Source organism: Manis pentadactyla, chromosome 3 (assembly GCF_030020395.1).
Source record: "Manis pentadactyla isolate mManPen7 chromosome 3, mManPen7.hap1, whole genome shotgun sequence".
NCBI classification, from domain to species: Eukaryota; Metazoa; Chordata; class Mammalia; order Pholidota; family Manidae; genus Manis; species Manis pentadactyla.
In genome coordinates this window covers 153,234,759-153,255,825 of record NC_080021.1, presented here as the reverse complement: position 1 = coordinate 153,255,825, position 21,067 = coordinate 153,234,759, and the positions used below count along the sequence as shown (strand labels likewise).

The 21,067-nt window shown below is 38.2% G+C and overlaps 1 protein-coding gene across 1 annotated transcript in view; it reads left to right on the top strand.

The window, feature by feature from the left end:
- The window catches only part of CFAP95 (cilia and flagella associated protein 95), a 122,080-nt gene extending 101,520 nt beyond the window's left edge, over nucleotides 1–20,560 (top strand). Inside the window, 2 exon segments of the mRNA XM_036893466.2 lie at nucleotides 19,599–19,725; nucleotides 19,728–20,560. Coding sequence (XP_036749361.1) covers nucleotides 19,599–19,725; nucleotides 19,728–19,780 — 180 coding nt within the window. The 3' untranslated portion in view covers nucleotides 19,781–20,560.
- The last annotated feature ends 507 nt before the right edge of the window (nucleotides 20,561–21,067 follow it).

Here is a 21,067-nt window from a genome sequence, read left to right as displayed (position 1 = left end):
ATGAAGTCCAGAGGGAGATCACAGATGCCAGAAAGGAGATCGCAGAAATGAAACAAACTCTGGAAGGATTTATAAGCAGAATGAATAGGATGCAAGAGACCATTGATGGAATAGAAACCAGAGAACAGGAACGCATAGAAGCTGACATAGAGAGAGATAAAAGGATCTCCAGGAATGAAACAATATTAAGAGAACGGTGTGACCAATCCAAAAGGAACAATATCCATATTATAGGGGTTCCAGAAGAAGAAGAGAGATGAAAAGAGATGGAAAGTATCTTAGAAGAAATAATTGCTGAAAACTTCCCCAAACTGGGGGAGGAAATAATCGAACAGACCACGGAAATACACAGAACCCCCAACAGAAAGGACCCAAGGAGGACAACACCAAGACACATAATAATTAAAATGGCAAAGATCAAGGACAAGGAAAGAGTTTTAAAGGCAGCTAGAGAGAAAAAGGTCACCTATAAAGGAAAACCCATCAGGCTAACATCAGACTTCTCGACAGAAACCCTACAGGCCAGAAGAGAATGGCATGATATATTTAATACAATGAAACAGAAGGGCCTTGAACCAAGGATACTGTATCCAGCACGACTATCATTCAAATATGATGGTGGGATTAAACAATTCTCAGACAAACAAAAGCTGAGGGAATTTGCTTCCCACAAACCACCTCTACAGAACATCTTACAGGGACTGCTCTAGATGGGAGCACTCCTAGAAAGAGCACAGCACAAAACACCCAACATATGAAGAATTGAGGAGGAGGAATAAGAATGGAGAGAAGAAAAGAATCTCCAGACAGTGTATATAACAGCTCAATAAGCGAGCTAAGTTAGGCAGTAAGATACTAAAGAGGCTAACCTTGAACCTTCGGTAACCACGAATTTAAAGCCTGCAATGGCAATAAGTACATATCTTTCAATAGTCACCCTAAATGTTAATGGGCTGAATGCACCAATCAAAAGACATAGAGTAATAGAATGGATAAAAAAGCAAGATCCATCTATATGCTGCTTACAAGAAACTCACCTCAAACCCAAAGACATGTACAGACTAAAAGTCAAGGGATGGAAAAACATATTTCAAGCAAACAACAGCGAGAAGAAAGCAGGGGTTGCAGTACTAATATCAGGCAAAATAGACTTCAAAACAAAGAAAGTAACAAGAGAAAAAGAAGGACTCTACATGATGATAAAGGGCTCAGTCCAAAAAGAGGATATAACCATTCTAAATATACATGCACCCAACTCGGGAGCACCAGCATATGTGAAACAAATACTAACAGAACTAAAGGGGGAAATAGACTGCAATGCATTCATTCTAGGAGACTTCAACACACCACTCACCCCAAAGGACAGATCCACTGGGCAGAAAATAAGTAAGGACATGGAAGCACTGAACAACACAGTAGAGCAGATGGAATTAATAGACATCTATAGAACTCTACATCCAAAAGAAACAGGATATACATTCTTCTCAAGTGCACATGGAACATTCTCCAGAATAGACAACATACTAGGCCACAAAAAGAGCCTCAGAAAATTCCAAAAGATTGAAATCTTACCACCCAACTTTTCAGACCACAAAGGCATAAAACTAGAAATAAACTGTACAAAGAAAGCAAAGAGGCTCACAAACACATGGAGGCTTAACAACACGCTCCTAAATAATCAATGGATCAATGACCAAATCAAAATGGAGATCCAGCAATATATGGAAACAAATGACAACAACAACACTAAGCCCCAACTTCTGTGGGACACAGCAAAAGCAGTCTTAAGAGGAAAGTATATAGCAATCCAAGCATATTATAAAAGGAAGAGCAATCCCAAATGAATGGTCTAATGTCACAATTATCAAAATTGGAAAAAGAAGAACAAACGAGGCCTAAGGTCAGCAGAAGGAGGGACATAATAAAGATCAGAGAAGAAATAAAAAAAACTGAGAAGAATAAAACAATAGCAAAAATCAATGAAACCAAGAGCTGGTTCTTCGAGAAAATAAACAAAATAGATAAGACTCTAGCCAGACTTACTAAGAAGAAAATAGAGTCAACACAAATCAACAGTATCAGAAACGAGAAAGGAAAAATCACGACGGACCCCACAGAAATACAAAGAATTCTTAGAGACTACTATGAAAACCTATATGCTAACAAGCTGGGAAACCTAGGAGAAATGGACAATTTCCTAGAAAAATACAACCTTCCAAGATTGATCCAGGAAGAAACAGAAAATCTAAACAGATGAATTACCAGCAACGAAATTGAAGCGGTAATCAAAAAACTACCAAAGAACAAAACCCCCGGGCCAGATGGATTTACCTCGGAATTTTATCAGACATACAGAGAAGACATAATACCCATTCTCCTTACAGTTTTCCAGAAAATAGACGAGGAGGGGATACTCCCAAACTCATTCTATGAAGCTAACATCACCCTAATACCAAAACCAGGCAAAGACCCCACCAAAAAAGAAAACTAAAGACCAATATCCCTGATGAACGTAGACGCAAAAATACTCAACAAAATATTAGCAAACCGAATTCAAAAATACATCAAAAGGATCATACACCATGACCAAGTGGGATTCATCCCAGGCATGCAAGGATGGTACAACATTCGAAAGTCCATCAACATCATCCACCACATCAACAAAAACAAAGACAAAAAGCACATGATCATCTCCATAGATGCTTAAAAAGCATTTGACAAAGTTCAACATCCATTCATGATAAAAACTCTCAGCAAAATGGGAATAGAGGGCAAGTACCTCAACATAATAAAGGCCATCTATGAGAAACCCACAGCCAACATTGTATTGAACAGCGAGAAGCTGAAAGCATTTCCTCTGAGATCGGGAACTAGACAGGGATGCCCACTCTCCCCACTGTTATTTAACATAGTACTGAAGGTCCTAGCCACGGCTATCAGACAAAACAAAGAAATACAAGGAATCCAGATTGGTAAAGAAGAAGTTAAACTGTCACTATTTGCAGATGACATGATACTGTACATAAAAAACCCTAAAGACTCCACCCCAAAACTACTAGAACTGATATCGGAACACAGCAAAGTTGCAGGATACAAAATCAACACACAGAAATCTGTGGCTTTCCTATACACTAACAATGAACCAACAGAAAGAGAAATCAGGAAAACAACTCCATTCACAATTGCATCAAAAAAAAATAAAATACCTAGGAATAAACCTAACCAAGAAAGTGAAAGACTTATACTCTGAAAACTACAAGTCACTCTTAAGAGAAATTAAAGGGGACACTAACAGATGGAAACTCATCCCATGCTCATGGCTAGGAAGAATTAATATCGTCAAAATGGCCATCCTGCCCAAAGCAATATACAGATTTGATGCAATCCCTATGAAACTACCAGTTACATTCTTCAATGAACTGGAACAAATAATTCAAAAATTCATATGGAAGCACCAAAGACCCCGAATAGCCAAAGCAATCCTGAGAAAGAAGAATAAAGTAGGGGGGATCTCACTCCCCAACTTCAAGCTCTACTATAAAGCCATAGTAATCAAGACAATTTCATACTGGCACAAGAGCAGAGCCACAGACCAATGGAACAGACTATAGAATCCAGACATTAATCCAGACATATATGGTCAATTAATATTTGATAAAGGAGCCATGGACATACAATGGCGAAATGACAGTCTCTTCAACAGGTGGTGCTGGCAAAACTGGACAGCTACATGTAGGAGAATGAAACTGGACCATTGTCTAACCCCATATACAAAAGTAAACTCAAAATGGATCAAAGACCTGAATGTAAGTCATGAAACCATTAAACTCTTGGAAGAAAACATAGGCAAAAACCTCTTAGACATAACCATGAGTGACCTCTTCTTGAACATATCTCCCCGGGCAAGGAAAACAACAGCAAAAATGAATAAGTGGGACTACATTAAGCTGAAAAGCTTCTGTACAGCAAAAGACACCATCAATAGAACAAAAAGGAACCCTACAGTATGGGAGAATATATTTGAAAATGACACATACAGAGAGGGGCGGAATATGGCGGCGTGAGTAGAGCAGCGGAAATCTCCTCCCAAAACAACATATATCTATGAAAATATAACAAAGACAACCCTTCCTAGAATAAAGACCAGAGGACACAGGACAATATCCAGACCACATCCGCACCTGAGAGAACCCAGCGCGTCTTGAAGGGGGTAAGATACAAGCCCCGGCCCGGCGGGAGCCGAGTGCCCATCCCCCCAACTCCCGGCGGGAGAAGAATAGGCAGAGCGGGAGGGAGACGGAGCACAGGGCTGCCGAACACCCAGCCCCAGCCATCCGGGCCAGAGTGTAGGGCCCTCGATACTAGGAAAACAGGGCAGCAAGAACAGTGAGCGGGCACCGGAGGCCGGGTGCCGGAGGACATAAGAAAAGCGTGCGACCATTTTTTTTTCTTTTTTTTTTTTTACTTTTTTGCTGTTTTGTTTTGACGAGTGCGTTTTGGAAGTCTTAAAGGGATAGGGACCCCAATACTACGGAAACAGGGCAGCAACCGGGGAGGAGAGGCCTGAGGCTCGCACCCTAGAATAAAGAAAAACGAGCGCCCACCTTTTTTTTTTTTTAATTAAAAAAAAATTTTTTTTTCTTTTTTTTTTTTTGGTGGTCGTTGTTTTGTTTTGGCGGGTCCTTTTTGGAAGTCTTAAAGGGGCAGGGCGGGACACTTAATACAGAGGTAGGGAATCTGGGGATCTCTGGGCACCCTAACCCCTGGGCTGCAGGGAGCAGGGAGGCCCCTTACGGACATAAATAGCCTCCCAGCCGCTCCTGCTCCAACGCGACTCCACCACTTTGGAGTAGCTGCCCGAGCCAGGCCACGCCCACAGCAACAGTGGAGATTAACTCCATAGCAGCCGGGCAGGAAGCAGAAACCCTGTCTGCGCGCAGCTGCCAAGCACAAGCCACTAGAGGTCGCTGTTCTCCCAGGAGAGGAGGGCCAAAAACCAACAAGAAAGGAAGTCCTTCCAGCCGTCACTCATCCCAGCTCTGCAAACTATTCCTATCACCATGAAAAGGCAAAGCTACAGGCAGACAAAGATCACAGAGACAACACCAGAGAAGGAGACAGACCTAACCAGTCTTCCTGAAAAAGAATTCAAAATAAGAAACATAAACATGCTGACAGAGATGCAGAGAAATACGCAAGAGAAATGGGATGAAGTCCGGAGGGAGATCACAGATGCCAGAAAGGAGATCGCAGAAATGAAACAAACTCTGGAAGGGTTTATAAGCAGAATGGATAGAATGCAAGAGGCCATTGATGGAATTGAAATCAGAGAACAGGAATGCATAGAAGCTGACATAGAGAGAGACAAAAGGATCTCCAGTAATGAAACAATATTAAGAGAACTGTGTGACCAATCCAAAAGGAACAATATCCATATTATAGGTGTCATAGAAGAAGAAGAGAGAGGAAAAGAGATGGAAAGTATCTTAGAAGAAATAATTGCTGAAAACTTCCCCAAACTGGGGGAGGAAATAATCGAACAGACCACGGAAATACACAGAACCCCCAACAGAAAGGACCCAAGGAGGACAACACCAAGACACATAATAATTAAAATGGCAAAGATCAAGGACAAGGAAAGAGTGTTAAAGGCAGCTAGAGAGAAAAAGGTCACCTATAAAGAGAAACCCATCAGGCTAACATCAGATTTCTCAACAGAAACCCTACAGGCCAGAAGAGAATGGCATGATATATTTAATACAATAAAACAGAAGGGCCTTGAACCAAGGATACTGCATCCAGCACGACTATCATTCAAATATGATGGTGGGATTAAACAATTCCCAGACAAACAAAAGCTGAGGGAATTTGCTTCCCACAAACCACCTCTAGAGAACATCTTACAGGGACTACTCTAGATGGGAGCACTCCTAGAAAGAGCACAGCACAAAACACCCAACATATGAAGAATCGAGGAGGAGGAACAAGAAGGGAGAGAAGAAAAGAATCTCCAGACAGTGTATATAACAGCTCAATAAGCGAGCTAAGTTAGGCAGTAAGATACTAAAGAGGCTAACCTTGAACCTTCGGTAACCACGAATTTAAAGCCTGCAATGGCAATAAGTACATATCTTTCAATAGTCACCCTAAATGTTAATGGGTTGAATGCACCAATCAAAAGACACAGAGTAACAGAATGGATAAAAAGGCAAGACCCATCTATATGCTGCTTACAAGAAACTCACCTCAAACCCAAAGACATGTACAGACTAAAAGTCAAGGGATGGAAAAACATATTTCAAGCAAACAACAGTGAGAAAAAAGCAGCGGTTGCAGTACTAATATCAGACAAAATAGACTTCGAAACAAAGAAAGTAAAAAGAGATAAAGAAGGACACTACATAATGATAAAGGGCTCAGTGCAACAAGAGGATATAACCATTCTAAATATATATGCACCCAACACAGGAGCACCAGCATATGTGAAATAAATACTAACAGAACTAAAGGGGGATATAGACTGCAATGCATTCATTCTAGGAGACTTCAACACACCCCTCACCCCAAAGGACAGATCCACTGGGCAGAACATAAGTAAGGACACGGAAGCACTGAACAACACAGTAGAGCAGATGGAATTAATAGACATCTATAGAACTCTACATCCAAAAGAAACAGGATATACATTCTTCTCAAGTGCACATGGAACATTCTCCAGAATAGACAACATACTAGGCCACAAAAAGAGCCTCAGAAAATTCCAAAAGATTGAAATCTTACCACCCAACTTTTCAGACCACAAAGGCATAAAACTAGAAATAAACTGTACAAAGAAAGCAAAGAGGCTCACAAACACATGGAGGCTTAACAACACGCTCCTAAATAATCAATGGATCAATGACCAAATCAAAATGGAGATCCAGCAATATATGGAAGCAAATGACAACAACAACACTAAGCCCCAACTTCTGTGGGACACAGCAAAAGCAGTCTTAAGAGGAAAGTATATAGAAATCCAAGCATATTATAAAAGGAAGAGCAATCCCAAATGAATGGTCTAATGTCACAATTATCAAAATTGGAAAAAGAAGAACAGATGAGGCCTAAGGTCAGCAGAAGGAGGGACATAATAAAGATCAGAGAAGAAATAAATAAAATTGAGAAGAATAAAACAATAGCAAAAATCAATGAAACCAAGAGCTGGTTCTTCGAGAATCTAAACAAAATAGATAAACCTCTAGCCAGACTTATTATGAAAAAAAGAGAGTCAACACAAATCAACAGTATCAGAAATGAGAAAGGAAAAATCACGACGGACTCCACAGAAATACAAAGAATTATTAGAGACTACTATGAAAACCTATATGCTAACAAGCTGGGAAACCTAGGAGAAATGGACAACTTCCTAGAAAAATACAACCTTCGAAGATTGACCCAGAAAGAAACAGAATATCTAAACAGACCAATTACCAGCAACGAAATTGAAGCGGTAATCAAAAAACTACCAAAGAACAAAACCCCCGGGCCAGATGGATTTACCTCGGAATTTTATCAGACATACAGAGAAGACATAATACCCATTCTCCTTACAGTTTTCCAGAAAATAGAGGAGGAGGGGATACTCCCAAACTCATTCTATGAAGCTAACATCACCCTAATACCAAAACCAGGCAAAGACCCCACCAAAAAAGAAAACTAAAGACCAATATCCCTGATGAACGTAGATGCAAAAATACTCAACAAAATATTAGCAAACCGAATTCAAAAATACATCAAAAGGATCATACACCATGACCAAGTGGGATTCATCCCAGGCATGCAAGGATGGTACAACATTCGAAAGTCCATCAACATCATCCACCACATCAACAAAAACAAAGACAAAAAGCACATGATCATCTCCATAGATGCTTAAAAAGCATTTGACAAAGTTCAACATCCATTCATGATAAAAACTCTCAGCAAAATGGGAATAGAGGGCAAGTACCTCAACATAATAAAGGCCATCTATGATAAACCCACAGCCAACATTATATTTAACAGCGAGAAGCTGAAAGCATTTCCTCTGAGATCGGGAACTAGACAGGGATGCCCACTCTCTCCACTGTTCTTTAACATAGTACTGGAGGTCCTAGCCACGGCAATCAGACAAAACAAAGAAATACAAAAATCCAGATTGGTAAAGAAGAAGTTAAACTGTCACTATTTGCAGATGACATGATACTGTACATAAAAAACCCTAAAGACTCCACCCCAAAACTACTAGAACTGATATCGGAATACAGCAAAGTTGCAGGATACAAAATCAACACACAGAAATCTGTGGCTTTCCTATACACTAACAATGAACCAACAGAAAGAGAAATCAGGAAAACAACTCCATTCACAATTGCATCAAAAAATAAAATACCTAGGAATAAACCTAACCAAAGAAGTGAAAGACATACTCTGGAAACTACAAGTCACTCTTAAGAGAAATTAAAGGGGACACTAACAGATGGAAACTCATCCCATGCTCATGGCTAGGAAGAATTAATATCGTCAAAATGGCCATCCTGCCCAAAGCAATATACAGATTTGATGCAATCCCTATGAAACTACCAGCAACATTCTTCAATGAATTGGAACAAATAATTCAAAAATTCATATGGAAACACCAAAGACCCTGAATAGCCAAAGCAATCCTGAGAAAGAAGAATAAAGTAGGGGGGATCTCACTCCCCAACTTCAAGCTCTACTATAAAGCCATAGTAATCAAGACAATTTGGTACTGGCACAAGAGCAGAGCCACAGACCAATGGAACAGACTATAGAATCCAGGCATTAACTCAGACATATATGGTCAATTAATATTTGATAAAGGAGCCATGGACATACAATGGCGAAATGACAGTCTCTTCAACAGGTGGTGCTGGCAAAACTGGACAGCTACATGTAGGAGAATGAAACTGGACCATTGTCTAACCCCATATACAAAAGTAAACTCAAAATGGATCAAGGACTGAATGTAAGTCATGAAACCATTAAACTCTTGGAAGAAAACATAGGCAAAAACCTCTTAGACATAAACATGAGTGACCTCTTCTTGAACATATCTCCCCGGGCAAGGAAAACAACAGCAAAAATGAACAAGTGGGACTATATTAAGCTGAAAAGCTTCTGTACAGCAAAAGACACCATCAATAGAACAAAAAGGATCCCTACAGTATGGGAGAATATATTTGAAAATGACACATCCGATAAAGGCTTGACGTCCAGAATATATAAAGAGCTCACACGCCTCAACAAACAAAAAACAAATAACCCAATTAAAAAATGGGCAGAGGAACTGAACAGACAGTTCTCCCAAAAAGAAATACAGATGGCCAACAGACACATGAAAAGATGCTCCACATCGCTAATTATCAGAGAAATGCAAATTACAACTACAATGAGGTATCATCTCACACCAGTAAGGATGGCTGCCATCCAAAAGACAAAGAACAACAAATGTTGGGGAGGCTGTGGAGAAAGGGGAACCCTCCTACACTGCTGGTGGGAATGTAAGTTAGTTCAAGCATTGTGGAAAGCAGTATGGAGGTACATCAAAATGCTCAAAACAGACTTACCATTTGACCCAGGAATTGCACTCTTAGGAATTTACCCTAAGAATGCAGCAATCAAGTATGAGAAAGATCAGTGCACCCCTATGTTTATCGCAGCACTATTTACAGTAGCCAAGAATTGGAAGCAACCTAAATGTCCATGGATAGATGAATGGATAAAGAAGATGTGGTACATATACACAATGGAATACTACTCAGCCATAAGAAAAGGGCAAATCCAATCATTTGCAGCAGCATGGATAGAGCTGTAGGGTATTATGCTCAGTGAAACAAGCCAAGCGGAGAAAGAGAAATACCAAATGATTTCACTTATCTGTGGAATATAAGAACAAAGGAAAAACTGAAGGAACAAAACAGCACCAGAATCACAGAACTCAAGAATGGAGTAACAGATACCAAAGGGAAAGGGACTGGGGAAGATGGGTGGGTAGGGAGGGATAAGGGGGAGGGAGATGTAGGGGGGTATTAAGATTAACATGCATGGGGGTGTAGGAGAAAAGGGAGGGCTGTACAACACAGAGAAGGCAAGTAGTGATTCTACAACATTTTGCTATGCAGATGGACAGTGACTGTAAAGGGGTTTATAGGGGAGACCTGGTATAGGGGAGAGCCTAGTAAACATAATTTTCATCATGTAAGTGTAGATTAGTGATACCAAAAACAAAACAAAACAAAACAAAAAAAGGGCAGTTCCTGTGTGGTAACCTCCAATGAGTTCTACACAAGGGTATAAAGGACATATAAAAGTATAGGCAAAGTGTCTGTTTGCATTTATACAGCAGATCAAAGCCTAATTGGGCTACCCCAAAAATGAACTAAGATACGATGTGAAAGAGAACTTCCAACATCAGCACTCTCGGGAAGACTCATGCCAGAAGATGATCATCAAAAAAACCCCAATAAAGATCCACGCACTGCTACAGCTGTAGATGCACTCATCCCACCAGCTCCTGGACTTGCCATGGGAATGAAGGAGATATCTAAGCTGGCCTGTGCATACAGTAAAACAAAAAATTGGACTGGATCTATACTGTTGGAACTCAACCAAGAATTAGGAGAAGTGCAAATTGTAGCACTCCAAAATCTTACAACTACAGACTATTTACTGTTAAAAGAACATATGGGATGTGAACATTTCCCAGGAATGGGTCGTTTTAATTTGTCTGATTTCTCTCAGACTGTTCAAGTTCAGTTGGACAATATCCACCATATCATAGATAAGTTTTCACAAATGCCTAAGGTGCCTAACTGGTTTTCTTGGTTTCACTGGAGATGGCTGGTAATTACAGGTATGCTTTGGTTATGTAACTATACTCCTATTATGTTAATGTGTGTGCGCAATTTAAGTAGTAGCTTAAAACCTATACATGCTGAAGTTACTCTACAAGAAAATATGTCAAAGAAATAATCAATCTTCCCATCTTTTCTTCCATCTGCTACTTCTATAGCTTTTCTTCTTCCTTCCTAATTACAACCCTTAAATAGAATTAGTGCCTCATATCAAATTTACCGAGTATCATAATTCTTCCAAGTGGTAAAGATACCTCAAGACAAACGCTGGGCATAGAAGCTACAGGGCATAAATATGCAAAGAAATAAAAAGCTAACCATTTCAAACAATAAGGCTTCTCTCTCACTTACCAACTTTACATTTCCCTGTATGGCCCTGGAAGATGACTGGTTAGCCAGAGACGGGTAAGATTCCTCAAGGGAGGAACAACCTAAGACAGGCACAGTCGCAGGGGGGTCATCCGGTGAGAAATTGGGGATCAACAGAGGTGAGGCTTAGAACCTCACCCCCCCTTTCTGAGAGAAATCTTCTGCATACGTGGATGTTTTATTGCCCTTGTCTAGCTTGGATTAACACATAGTCTACAGGCACACACTTGATCATCTACCTTTGCTCTCTTACAACACTAAACTATGTTTTCTGCCTTTATCTTGTATCTACCTACCACTTCAGCATTTTATTAAAAATAATAATAATAAAGAGAGAAATGTGATATCCACATATAAATCAAGTATAAAAATCAAATGAGTATTCATATTTGAACTGACTGTTTATAGTTCATAATGCATGAGCAAAACCGAAGGTTTCTGTGATGGCTGCCCTTGTACTGTTCACCATGTAAGAACTTATTCACTATATAAGAATTTGTTCTCCATGTAAGAACTTGTTTGTTATGTCTCAGAAGATTGGAGACTGACGAAAATTAGGCTTGGGGTGGATTAATGATTGTGCATTGAGCATTGACTCCCCTCTACAGAATTTTATTGTTGTTAACAACCATTTGATCAATAAATATGAGAGATGCCCTCACCAAAAAAAAAAAAAAAGTATACACTTCCAATGGTAAAATAATAAGTAACCCGGATGTAATAAATATAGTCAAGATATTGTAACAGCTTGGTATGGTGATAGCTCGTACCTAGAATTGTCATGTATATAAATGTTGAATCACTATGTTGTACACCTGAAACTAATGTAATGTAATACCGTGTGTCAGCTACCCTTCAATAAAAAAATAATTATCTACAAAAAAAAAAGAATGGATTGGGACAGGGGTGTGACAAAACTAACTCCTTGCCTATGTCATTAGGAAGTCAAAAGACTGTGTCTAAAATGGATAGAGCAAAACCCAGATGTACAGGATATGTGGAGGTGGGCGCCAGAAGTTTCAGCTGAAGCCCAGGAATAGATGGGCATGGCAAGGGGCTGGTCCAGAGGAACGGCTCGGGGACACGTTTCATCACCATTTCATTTCACTTAGCAGTATTTGAAAACTATATGCATAATTAAAGTTTTTTGCAGTTAAAAAAAAAAAAGAAAGAAAAATGTGTCAATAGCTGAAGTTAAATAGTATATTGCTTACTTTTTGATGCTGGCCATTACTAAAGTTTGTGTGGTATTAATCTTTACAAGTCAGCTTATTTTGTGAAATGATTGTTCATATAAGATCTCTGTAGTATTTTTTGTGGTGACCAGACTCATTAGTGATATAGATATTTATATTTATATCCACAGCCTAAACTTCCTTGCACTTCCCATGACTATTTTCCTTTAGTTGAATACCTGTATTTGTTACAAATGCTTTTCCTTTGCAAAATTTTATCAAATAAAAAGGGGTAGTAAATGACATGTCTCTTAAATATGCAATGAAACATAAATCCAACTAGTTACATATTCATTATAGCTACATCTGCCAATTACTCATATGTCTGTAATATAATCATCCGGAGAAAGAATATCCAATAGAAATGAAATTATTTAAAAAGTAGTGAAGGAAATGAATGAAGGAATATGTCTGAGATGCCTATGCTTTGTGAACCCCAGTGTTGATAAATAGATTTGGCTGTAGGGAAACTATTCTTTTCCTCCCAAATCACTCTGCATATGTGCTTAGAAGACAACCTCATTAGGGGAAGGCACGTCTTCAGTCAAGTGCATATAAGTGCTAAAGAATTTCATACATGATGTATACTGAAAATAACAAAACGAAGTATCACAGCAATCTACTGTTACATCTACTCTCATTCTATCCAATGTGACATGAACATAAACAAGCTTGCTTCTTCAAATACCTTTTTAGGAGTAAATGGCATACCCCAAATGAGCATATTTATAGACTTGCTAGAGAAGAATGGTCTTTGCTGTATACATGCCAGGTGGCTAATAGCTATCTGTAATGGTAGACACAAGGTTAGTTCACAGTGACTGATTTGGCTGGGAAACATAACCTATTATGCATTTTTTATGGATGATCTGGATGAAGAAATTAAGACTATGCCTTCAAATTATAATATTAAATTAGACAGAGTTATTGATGTTCCAGAAAGCAGGCCTAAAACTGAAAATGACCTTGAAAAATAAATTATCAAGAAGGAAAGGTCCTAAAGAAAAAGGTAAAATCAAACAAGAATAAGTATAACCACCGAACAGTCCCTTTGAAGATTGGGGAAAACTGGATGAAGACTGGGTATACAGTTGATTAAGAAACAGTGATGTCATTATATTAAAAAAAGGTTCATGAGGTAGAGGTGCTTAGAATAATAATATAGTACCCAACGGATGATGGGGTGGGGGTTGGTCAAGGATGGGGATCTAACAGTAAGATACCCATCACTTAAAGATACCCTGATACATTTTACTGATGTAAGTGGTAAAACCATATTCTTTTTGTCCTTCATAATGAGGGAAAGTCAATTGGGAGACCCACTCACCAAGAGGATCCTCCTGTAACATCCTAATCTGTCTTTCCATTATCTGTTAAAAAGAAGGATGAGAAAGAGAATAAAGAAAACAGCTTTCTTAACTTTAATGGAGATTTTCCCCAGAGTGATTCTCTTGCTGCGTCTCTTGCACTTCCTGTTTCTAGAGGACCTATTTGTGATCCTTTATCTGACATTTTTTTCTTTTCCATCTTTTATCAGGATGTTTCATTTGACGTCCTCAACCATTTCCTGAACAGCACACTCACAGGTGATGAGAGACTGATTCTTACTGTTGGTTGTGTTTTGTCAGGTCTTGCTTCCTATGATACTTCCTTGGAAATAAGCAGTTTTTGGCTACCATTGCATTCTTTGACTGCCCTATCCCTTCAGAATCTATGAATTGCAACACTCTCTCTGTTCCTCTTATTTATCCTTCATGGATTCTTTATGGATCCAAACATGAGTGTCTCCAAGATTTGGGCCCCAGAACTCTGCTCATCTCATTTTACATAATTTCAGAAAATATATCCATTCCCATGGCTCCCCAACAATCACTTTTTCAGGGTTGATTATTTTTATATAATTTCAAACTTACAGGAAATTCACAAGAATAGCACAAACAGCTCCCATATAATCTTCAGCAAGAGTCACCACTTGTTTGCCATTTGAGAATAGGCTGGAGACAGACAAGAGGTAGACAAGGTTTACCTCTAAATAGTTCAGTGTATTTCCTAAGAACAAGAACACAAAGCTATGGTAAAGCTTTCAACCTTAGGAAAGTTGATGCAGTCTAATTATATAATGCATAGTCCATATTCAATATCATCCATGGTCCTAATAATGTTATTTATAGCTTCTTCCCCAGCCAGTGTTCAGTACTGTGCATAGGGGACTGACAGCTCTCCAGGCCATCTGTCGCATAGCATCAGATACAGATTTTTTTTACTGATGTCACCTCAAATTAAAACTGCCTAAAATGTGACTCATTTCCCCCTTAAAACAAGTCCTCCCCTCCATCTCTATATCTTTCTTATACTTCATAGTGGTGTGAGAACTCTCCCAGCCATCCAGGTTTGAAGCTGTGGATCATCTTTGGTTCTTCATCCCCAGTTAGCCAGGGGCGTCATCTATGTTCTTCCTGTGAAATGTCTCTTCCGGTCTGGCTCTGCACAAGCCATTGAGTGCTGATGCCTACCCATTCCACACCTCAGACAAATTTTCGCAGTTACCTTCATCTGCCTGAAGGGCTCAGAAAGAGCTCACAGTGATCAACCCATCTTAAGTGAACTTTGTCAGAACTCAGGGTCTGTGTAGCCCCAGTATAATGGACAGCCAACATGTGGTGAGTCATAAATCTGTTTTTCTACACAATTTCTAAACACTTCTTCCCACTTACACCAAATAAATGTTGAACAAACATTTAAATATTATGTAAGGGTGTGGAAAATACAATTGTCTCCAACTCATTTATACAGAGGAAATGTGTCTAATTGATAAATGGTCTTCATTCCAAGCCCACCACCAGTGGGAAAACACTAACTCTTTAGCCCATTTAAAACTTACTCTGATTCCATGATTTTGATAGTTCCTACAGGGACTGTTTGGTTTCCCTTAAAAAAACTCTCACTTTCTCAGAGATCTGCTATCCCCTCTTTGCATTAAAGGACTAACGTAGCAGAACTGAGATCAGCACCCATTAAATAGCCTGCTTGCAAGGTTGGCCCTTGGTTGGCATCTGGAAACTTGACTATTGGGATAAGAATTCCCTAATAAGAGTAGCTCACTGTGCCTAAACTATGCAAACAATATAGTTTATGCTGAATACCTGCTTTCCTTCTGGGAGTCTGGAATTTTTGTATGTGCAATGCAGAGAGTACATGTATGACCAGCCCCCAAGAAGAGCCTTGGCTACTGAGTCTATGTTTAACAAGCCTCCTCAGTAGACAGCACTTCACAGTTCTTTGCTGGAGGAATTAGCACATCGTGTGTGACTCACTGGAAGAGAATTCTTGGAAGTTTGCACCTGGTTTTCTCTGGACCTCAGCCCATGTGCCTTATCCCTTTGTTTATTTTGCTTTGTATCTATTTGCTATAATAAATCATAGCCACATGTTGAGTCCTCCTAATAAAACATTGTACCAAGGGGTAGTCTTGGGAACCCCAACACACCCTACTTTTCTCCCTGTGGCAGATTGTTATTTTCCACAAATGGATGCAACACATGCTGCCTTCCACATGCTGTTACAAAGTGATATTGGTACTCTTCCCACTGAGAGGCAGAGTCCATATTGCATCCCCTAGAATCTGGGTGAACTGTGACAGATGGAAGTGATGTTAAGTGACTTCTGAGGCAAGGGGATAGAAAGCAATGCAGCTTCCTCCTGGTCCTCTTTGTGCCATCTTCGTTCTGAGAACTCAGTCACCATGCTTGAGGAAGGCCAAGCGGGCACACAGAGAGGACCTGTGTAGTTGTCACGTCAACAGCCCCAGCTAAGGTCCCAGCAGATACTCAGCATCACACCCTCATGTTGCCCACACTGGGGAGGGCAGACTGCTTTAGTGAGTCCACTAATTCAACTACTAATTTCATCTGGGAAACTCCTAATAATTTTGAAATGATTACCCCCCTGTATACATGGTTTAAGTGGCATACCAAATTACTTGCTTGTCTAAGACTGCCACCATCTGAATTTGGAAATGAATTAGATCTGAACTGCAGTCATTATTAAGGTCCTTTAAGATGGCTCTTCGTGCAGCTGCATTTTTCTATTCTATTTTGTGCCTTTTATATGAAACTTTGAAAAAACATACTTGCTCTGCTTCCTTATACTAATTGTACTCTCCAGGTTCCTAATAGTTTGTTCTTATTTTTGAAAACCTGCTTTGTTCTCCTATTCCATATTTATATCCTTCTAATTCCTGATTGTATGCTTAGTCACAAATTTACTATTTTCCTTTACTCCTACTATATGTATTTTCTCTGCTCCCTTGGTTTTGACCCATTTCCTTGCTCTGATTCTCAGTACCTCACTGTTCCAATATTTCAGATTATTCTGGTACATATTAGTTAGGATGCTTTTAGTAGGTTATACAAAACCCAACTCAAGCTGGATCAGACAATAAAAGCAATTTATTGACTCACATATTTTGAAAAGTCAGGCTTCAGGAAAAGATGGATACACAATGTCATTGTGCTTCTTTCTGACTCTTAAATCTGCCTAGATTTCATGCTAGACTTGTTGTAGGAGGGCTGCCAGTAGCATCCTGGGCTAGATGATTCCTCATTTTGTCCAATAGCAATAAAAGAGTTTCTTTCCCCAAACCACGAAACAAATATTTGGGGCTTTAGTCTGGCCAAACTCAAGTCACACGTCCAATGTTGAATCAATCACTGTGCTTAAGAGTGGAGTGAGATCATCCTGATTGTCTTAGTCCAGTTAAACTCTGCTGCTAGAGCTGGCAGGAGAGTCAATCTACCTAAATTTCCTGGCTGCTACACAATGGGAAAAGGAGATGTGGGTTGGGTGTGAGCTGGAGTGACCTCTTAAAGTTTGCATGAGCTGATTATACTCATGTCTTTCCAACTCAGTGTTCACTGACCTCACCTTGGTTGCTTGAAGTCAGTGATAGTGGGAGTATTTATACCACAGAAATTAGCAAATATTACAAATAAGTTGTGTGGGGTTTTTTGGTGAGGAACTGGTTTACCAATGCACCTCTATAGTGGGAGGCACTCTGTTTGATATGTGTTAATAGGCAGCAGTTTCTTAACTAGTTTTCCTAATTCAGAATTGCTTACCCCCACTTATCCACATTTAAAAATAGCAACTTTAATGAGATATAATTCACATGCCATTAAATTTTCCCCTTTAAAGTGTATAATTCAGTGAGTTTTAGTATATCCATATGGTTGTACAATCATCACCACAATCAATTTTAGAACGTTTTCATCACCCCATAAAGAAATCCTATACCCATTATATTAGTCAGGTTTCTCTACAGAAACAGAATCAATAGGATATTGAGAGAAAGAGACTGGGAGAGCGAGGTTATAAGAAATCGGTTCGCTTATCATGGAGGCTGAGAAGCACCACAGTCTGCTGCCTGCAAGCTGGGAAACCAGGAGAGTCAGGGGTGTGATCCAGTACAAGTCTGAGGGCCTGAGAACCAGGAGCACCAAGAGCAGGGCAAGACTGATGTCTCAGCTCAAGCAGCCAGGCAGGAAGGGGCTGAATTCTCCCTCTCTTCAGTTTGACTGTAGCTGGGGTAGGAATGAGCAGATCCTGTTTCTCTCTGGGAGGGCAGTTTGGGCCACTGATGTTCAAATTTCATTCAGAAGGCCTCCACCTGACCAAAAACAAACAAAACATACTTCCCAAAATAAGTCCCAATTACAAAAAGCAAAAGCCCAAACTCTGTAGAAAGTGACATGGCTATTATATGGCTGTAGGATTTTGCTGCTTCTATTTCTTATCATCTCTTAATTATTAAAAATTTCATGAAGGTCTTGGAAGGATAATGGATCTTACAGTCATAGTTAGTTTGAAGTCCTGGCTATATATATAAGTTCAAGGACATAGTAAGTGACTCAATATTGGCATTCTTTAAATTATCTCCTTTGAGATTTTAAGCAAATCATCTTTTCTTATTTGTAAAATGGGAGTAATAATTCCTATGTCAGAGCCTTGTTATGGATTAAAAGATATGAACACTCAGCTACCATGCTCAGCCCATGATAAATAAATAGTAATTGTTTTAAATAAATAAATAGTGATTGTTATGGTTGAATGTATGGTTAAATTATTCAGTTATTTAAATATTTAAATATTATTTAAATTAATAAAAGTTAATTAAATTAATTATTTAAATTATTTAAATTAATAAAAGTTAATTAAATTAGTTATTTAAATTATTAAAAGTTATTTAAATATTTAAATTCAGTAAATAAATAGTGATTGTTATGGTTGAATGTATGGTTAAATTATTCAGTTATTTTCAGTAAAGCCAATCTAAGATGGAAACTATTTTGGTGTTCTTTCATTGTTTTATAGTTTTGGTTATTTAATTTCAATATTGTCCTAGTGCTTTAAAATTAGTAACAATTTAAAACAGACATTAGGTAATCAGTTCAAAGGCTTTATTTTCCTTGTCTACCATTGACCTTGATGTAATCTGAAAGAATCAATATTTCCTTTGGGAAACAATCAGTGATAGTGTCTTGTTTTATTACAATAGAAGTTTTATGAAGTGCTCTGAGAATAGATACCTTAAACATTTTACTGGGTTATACTGAGGTAAATTTCTTATAGGAGTGAAATCTTTGAGCTTGGCATTTACTGGCAAGTTTGACTTGATAGCAATTATTAAAGATATAACCCAAGCTATTACTCTTTGGGATGATAATATATTAATTTTAAAAAGGTATTGAATGGTAGTTAAATTTTAATTATTTTGGTCTTATGTAGATGATTATAAAATTTAAATTGTTCTTTATGCTGTATATTTATGGTTTAGAAAAATTCTACATGTATAATTATCTTTTTAGTTTTATAAGTAAAACAACCATGAACTAGATTCTTCTTTCAGAATTTAATTACTTATAAATACTATGACCATTTTTTTCATTGAGGCATTTGTCATATGAGAGATTAAGTTAATCAATTGTTTAAAAATTAGACTTGGATCAAAATAAGACTAACACATTGCAGATCAACTTTTGGAAATCACCCCTTTTTACATATCTCAGTTATTCAGTATTATTTCTCTTTCTCCCTCCCATAGGATTATCCTTGTCAAGATGATTATTCAGTAGTCCACAGAAAATGCCGTTCTCAGTTCACAGATCTAGATGGTTCCAAAAGATTTGGCATCAACACTTGGCATGATGAAAGTGGGGTTTATGCTAATTCATTGTAAAACAAAAACTCTATCCATTAACTGGTGGTCCTACTGTCCCCTTTTAAAAGTAATGTATGGAATTGGATTGTCTAACTAATGAAAGACTAAAGATGAAACAGTTGATGATTTTCTAGTCTAATAAATGCCAGGAAATGTTGCTATGCAAAATACCTTTAAAAACAATATATTCTAGACCAGTGTGTAAATATCCTTCTTTTCATAAGCTACTCTGGCATTTTCCAGTTTAGTATGTGTACCACTGAGGGTAAACAACACAATTCTAGATATACTTGGTGTAATTTTATTTTATTTTTATTTATGGGCTGTGCATTTATTTTAGTTTTTATTAGAAAAAATTCATGAAGCTGGTATATTCAAACTTATGATTTGTTAGGGTGTGGCTAATTTTTTATTAAGTGAATAAAAATATAGGTGATTACTCAGATTTGACATGAAACTTAAATGGCTGAAGTTTGGGCAACACTGGCTCTATTATAATGATGTGTGTGTGTGTGTTGTTGGGGAAGTGTGTCTATTTATAGACTTTACGGTGACTAACTACACTGTGTATTGCCTAATCAGCCTGGACTCAAGATTAACACTTTTTGAGTGTATGGGATAGCAGAGGCACAGACAGAATATTGGTGAAACTCTAGGGATTTGGTGGGAAAATTCAATCGTTTAGTGTTAGATCTGGAAGAAATCTCAGCAGGTGCTTTTGACTCACCCTCCCATTTCACAGATGAGCAAACAAAGACCCATGGGGGTTTAAGTAAGTTGTCCAGGGTTACATAAACAGCAGATTCTAGTTGATCTTTGAGGTGCATTTGAACTTTTGTTTCTTCTGAGAATGGGTTTAATTATTTAGTCAGCCTAGGCTATTTACTTTCTAATTTACTCTCATTATTTTTCTTTAAAAAATAAATTCATGAAATAACATTTCATGATAAACACTAATTTAACACTGTCTCCAACTCTTGATTAGCAAAATATGGAAATGACTATAAGCCTTATGAGTGGAGAAATGAAAATTAATAAAGAAAATGTGTATATGCCAGGTAAACATTCACCAATGGAGTTTTACTATAATTTCTTGCTGCTTTAAAGTATGTGTCTATATATACACAAAAACAATATATTATATATTCACAAAATGTATATTATATAGATTACACACACACACACATGTATAATGTTCATTCTTTATATATTACCTGTCCTAGAGGCTACTTACCTACTTTCCTTCCTCACCTACAGATTCAATTTTAATCACTCCTAATACTCATTGACATATCTAGAGTGGACAGCTGTTTGAGGTATGTAAATATGGATGTCAATCTACTCATCTGATT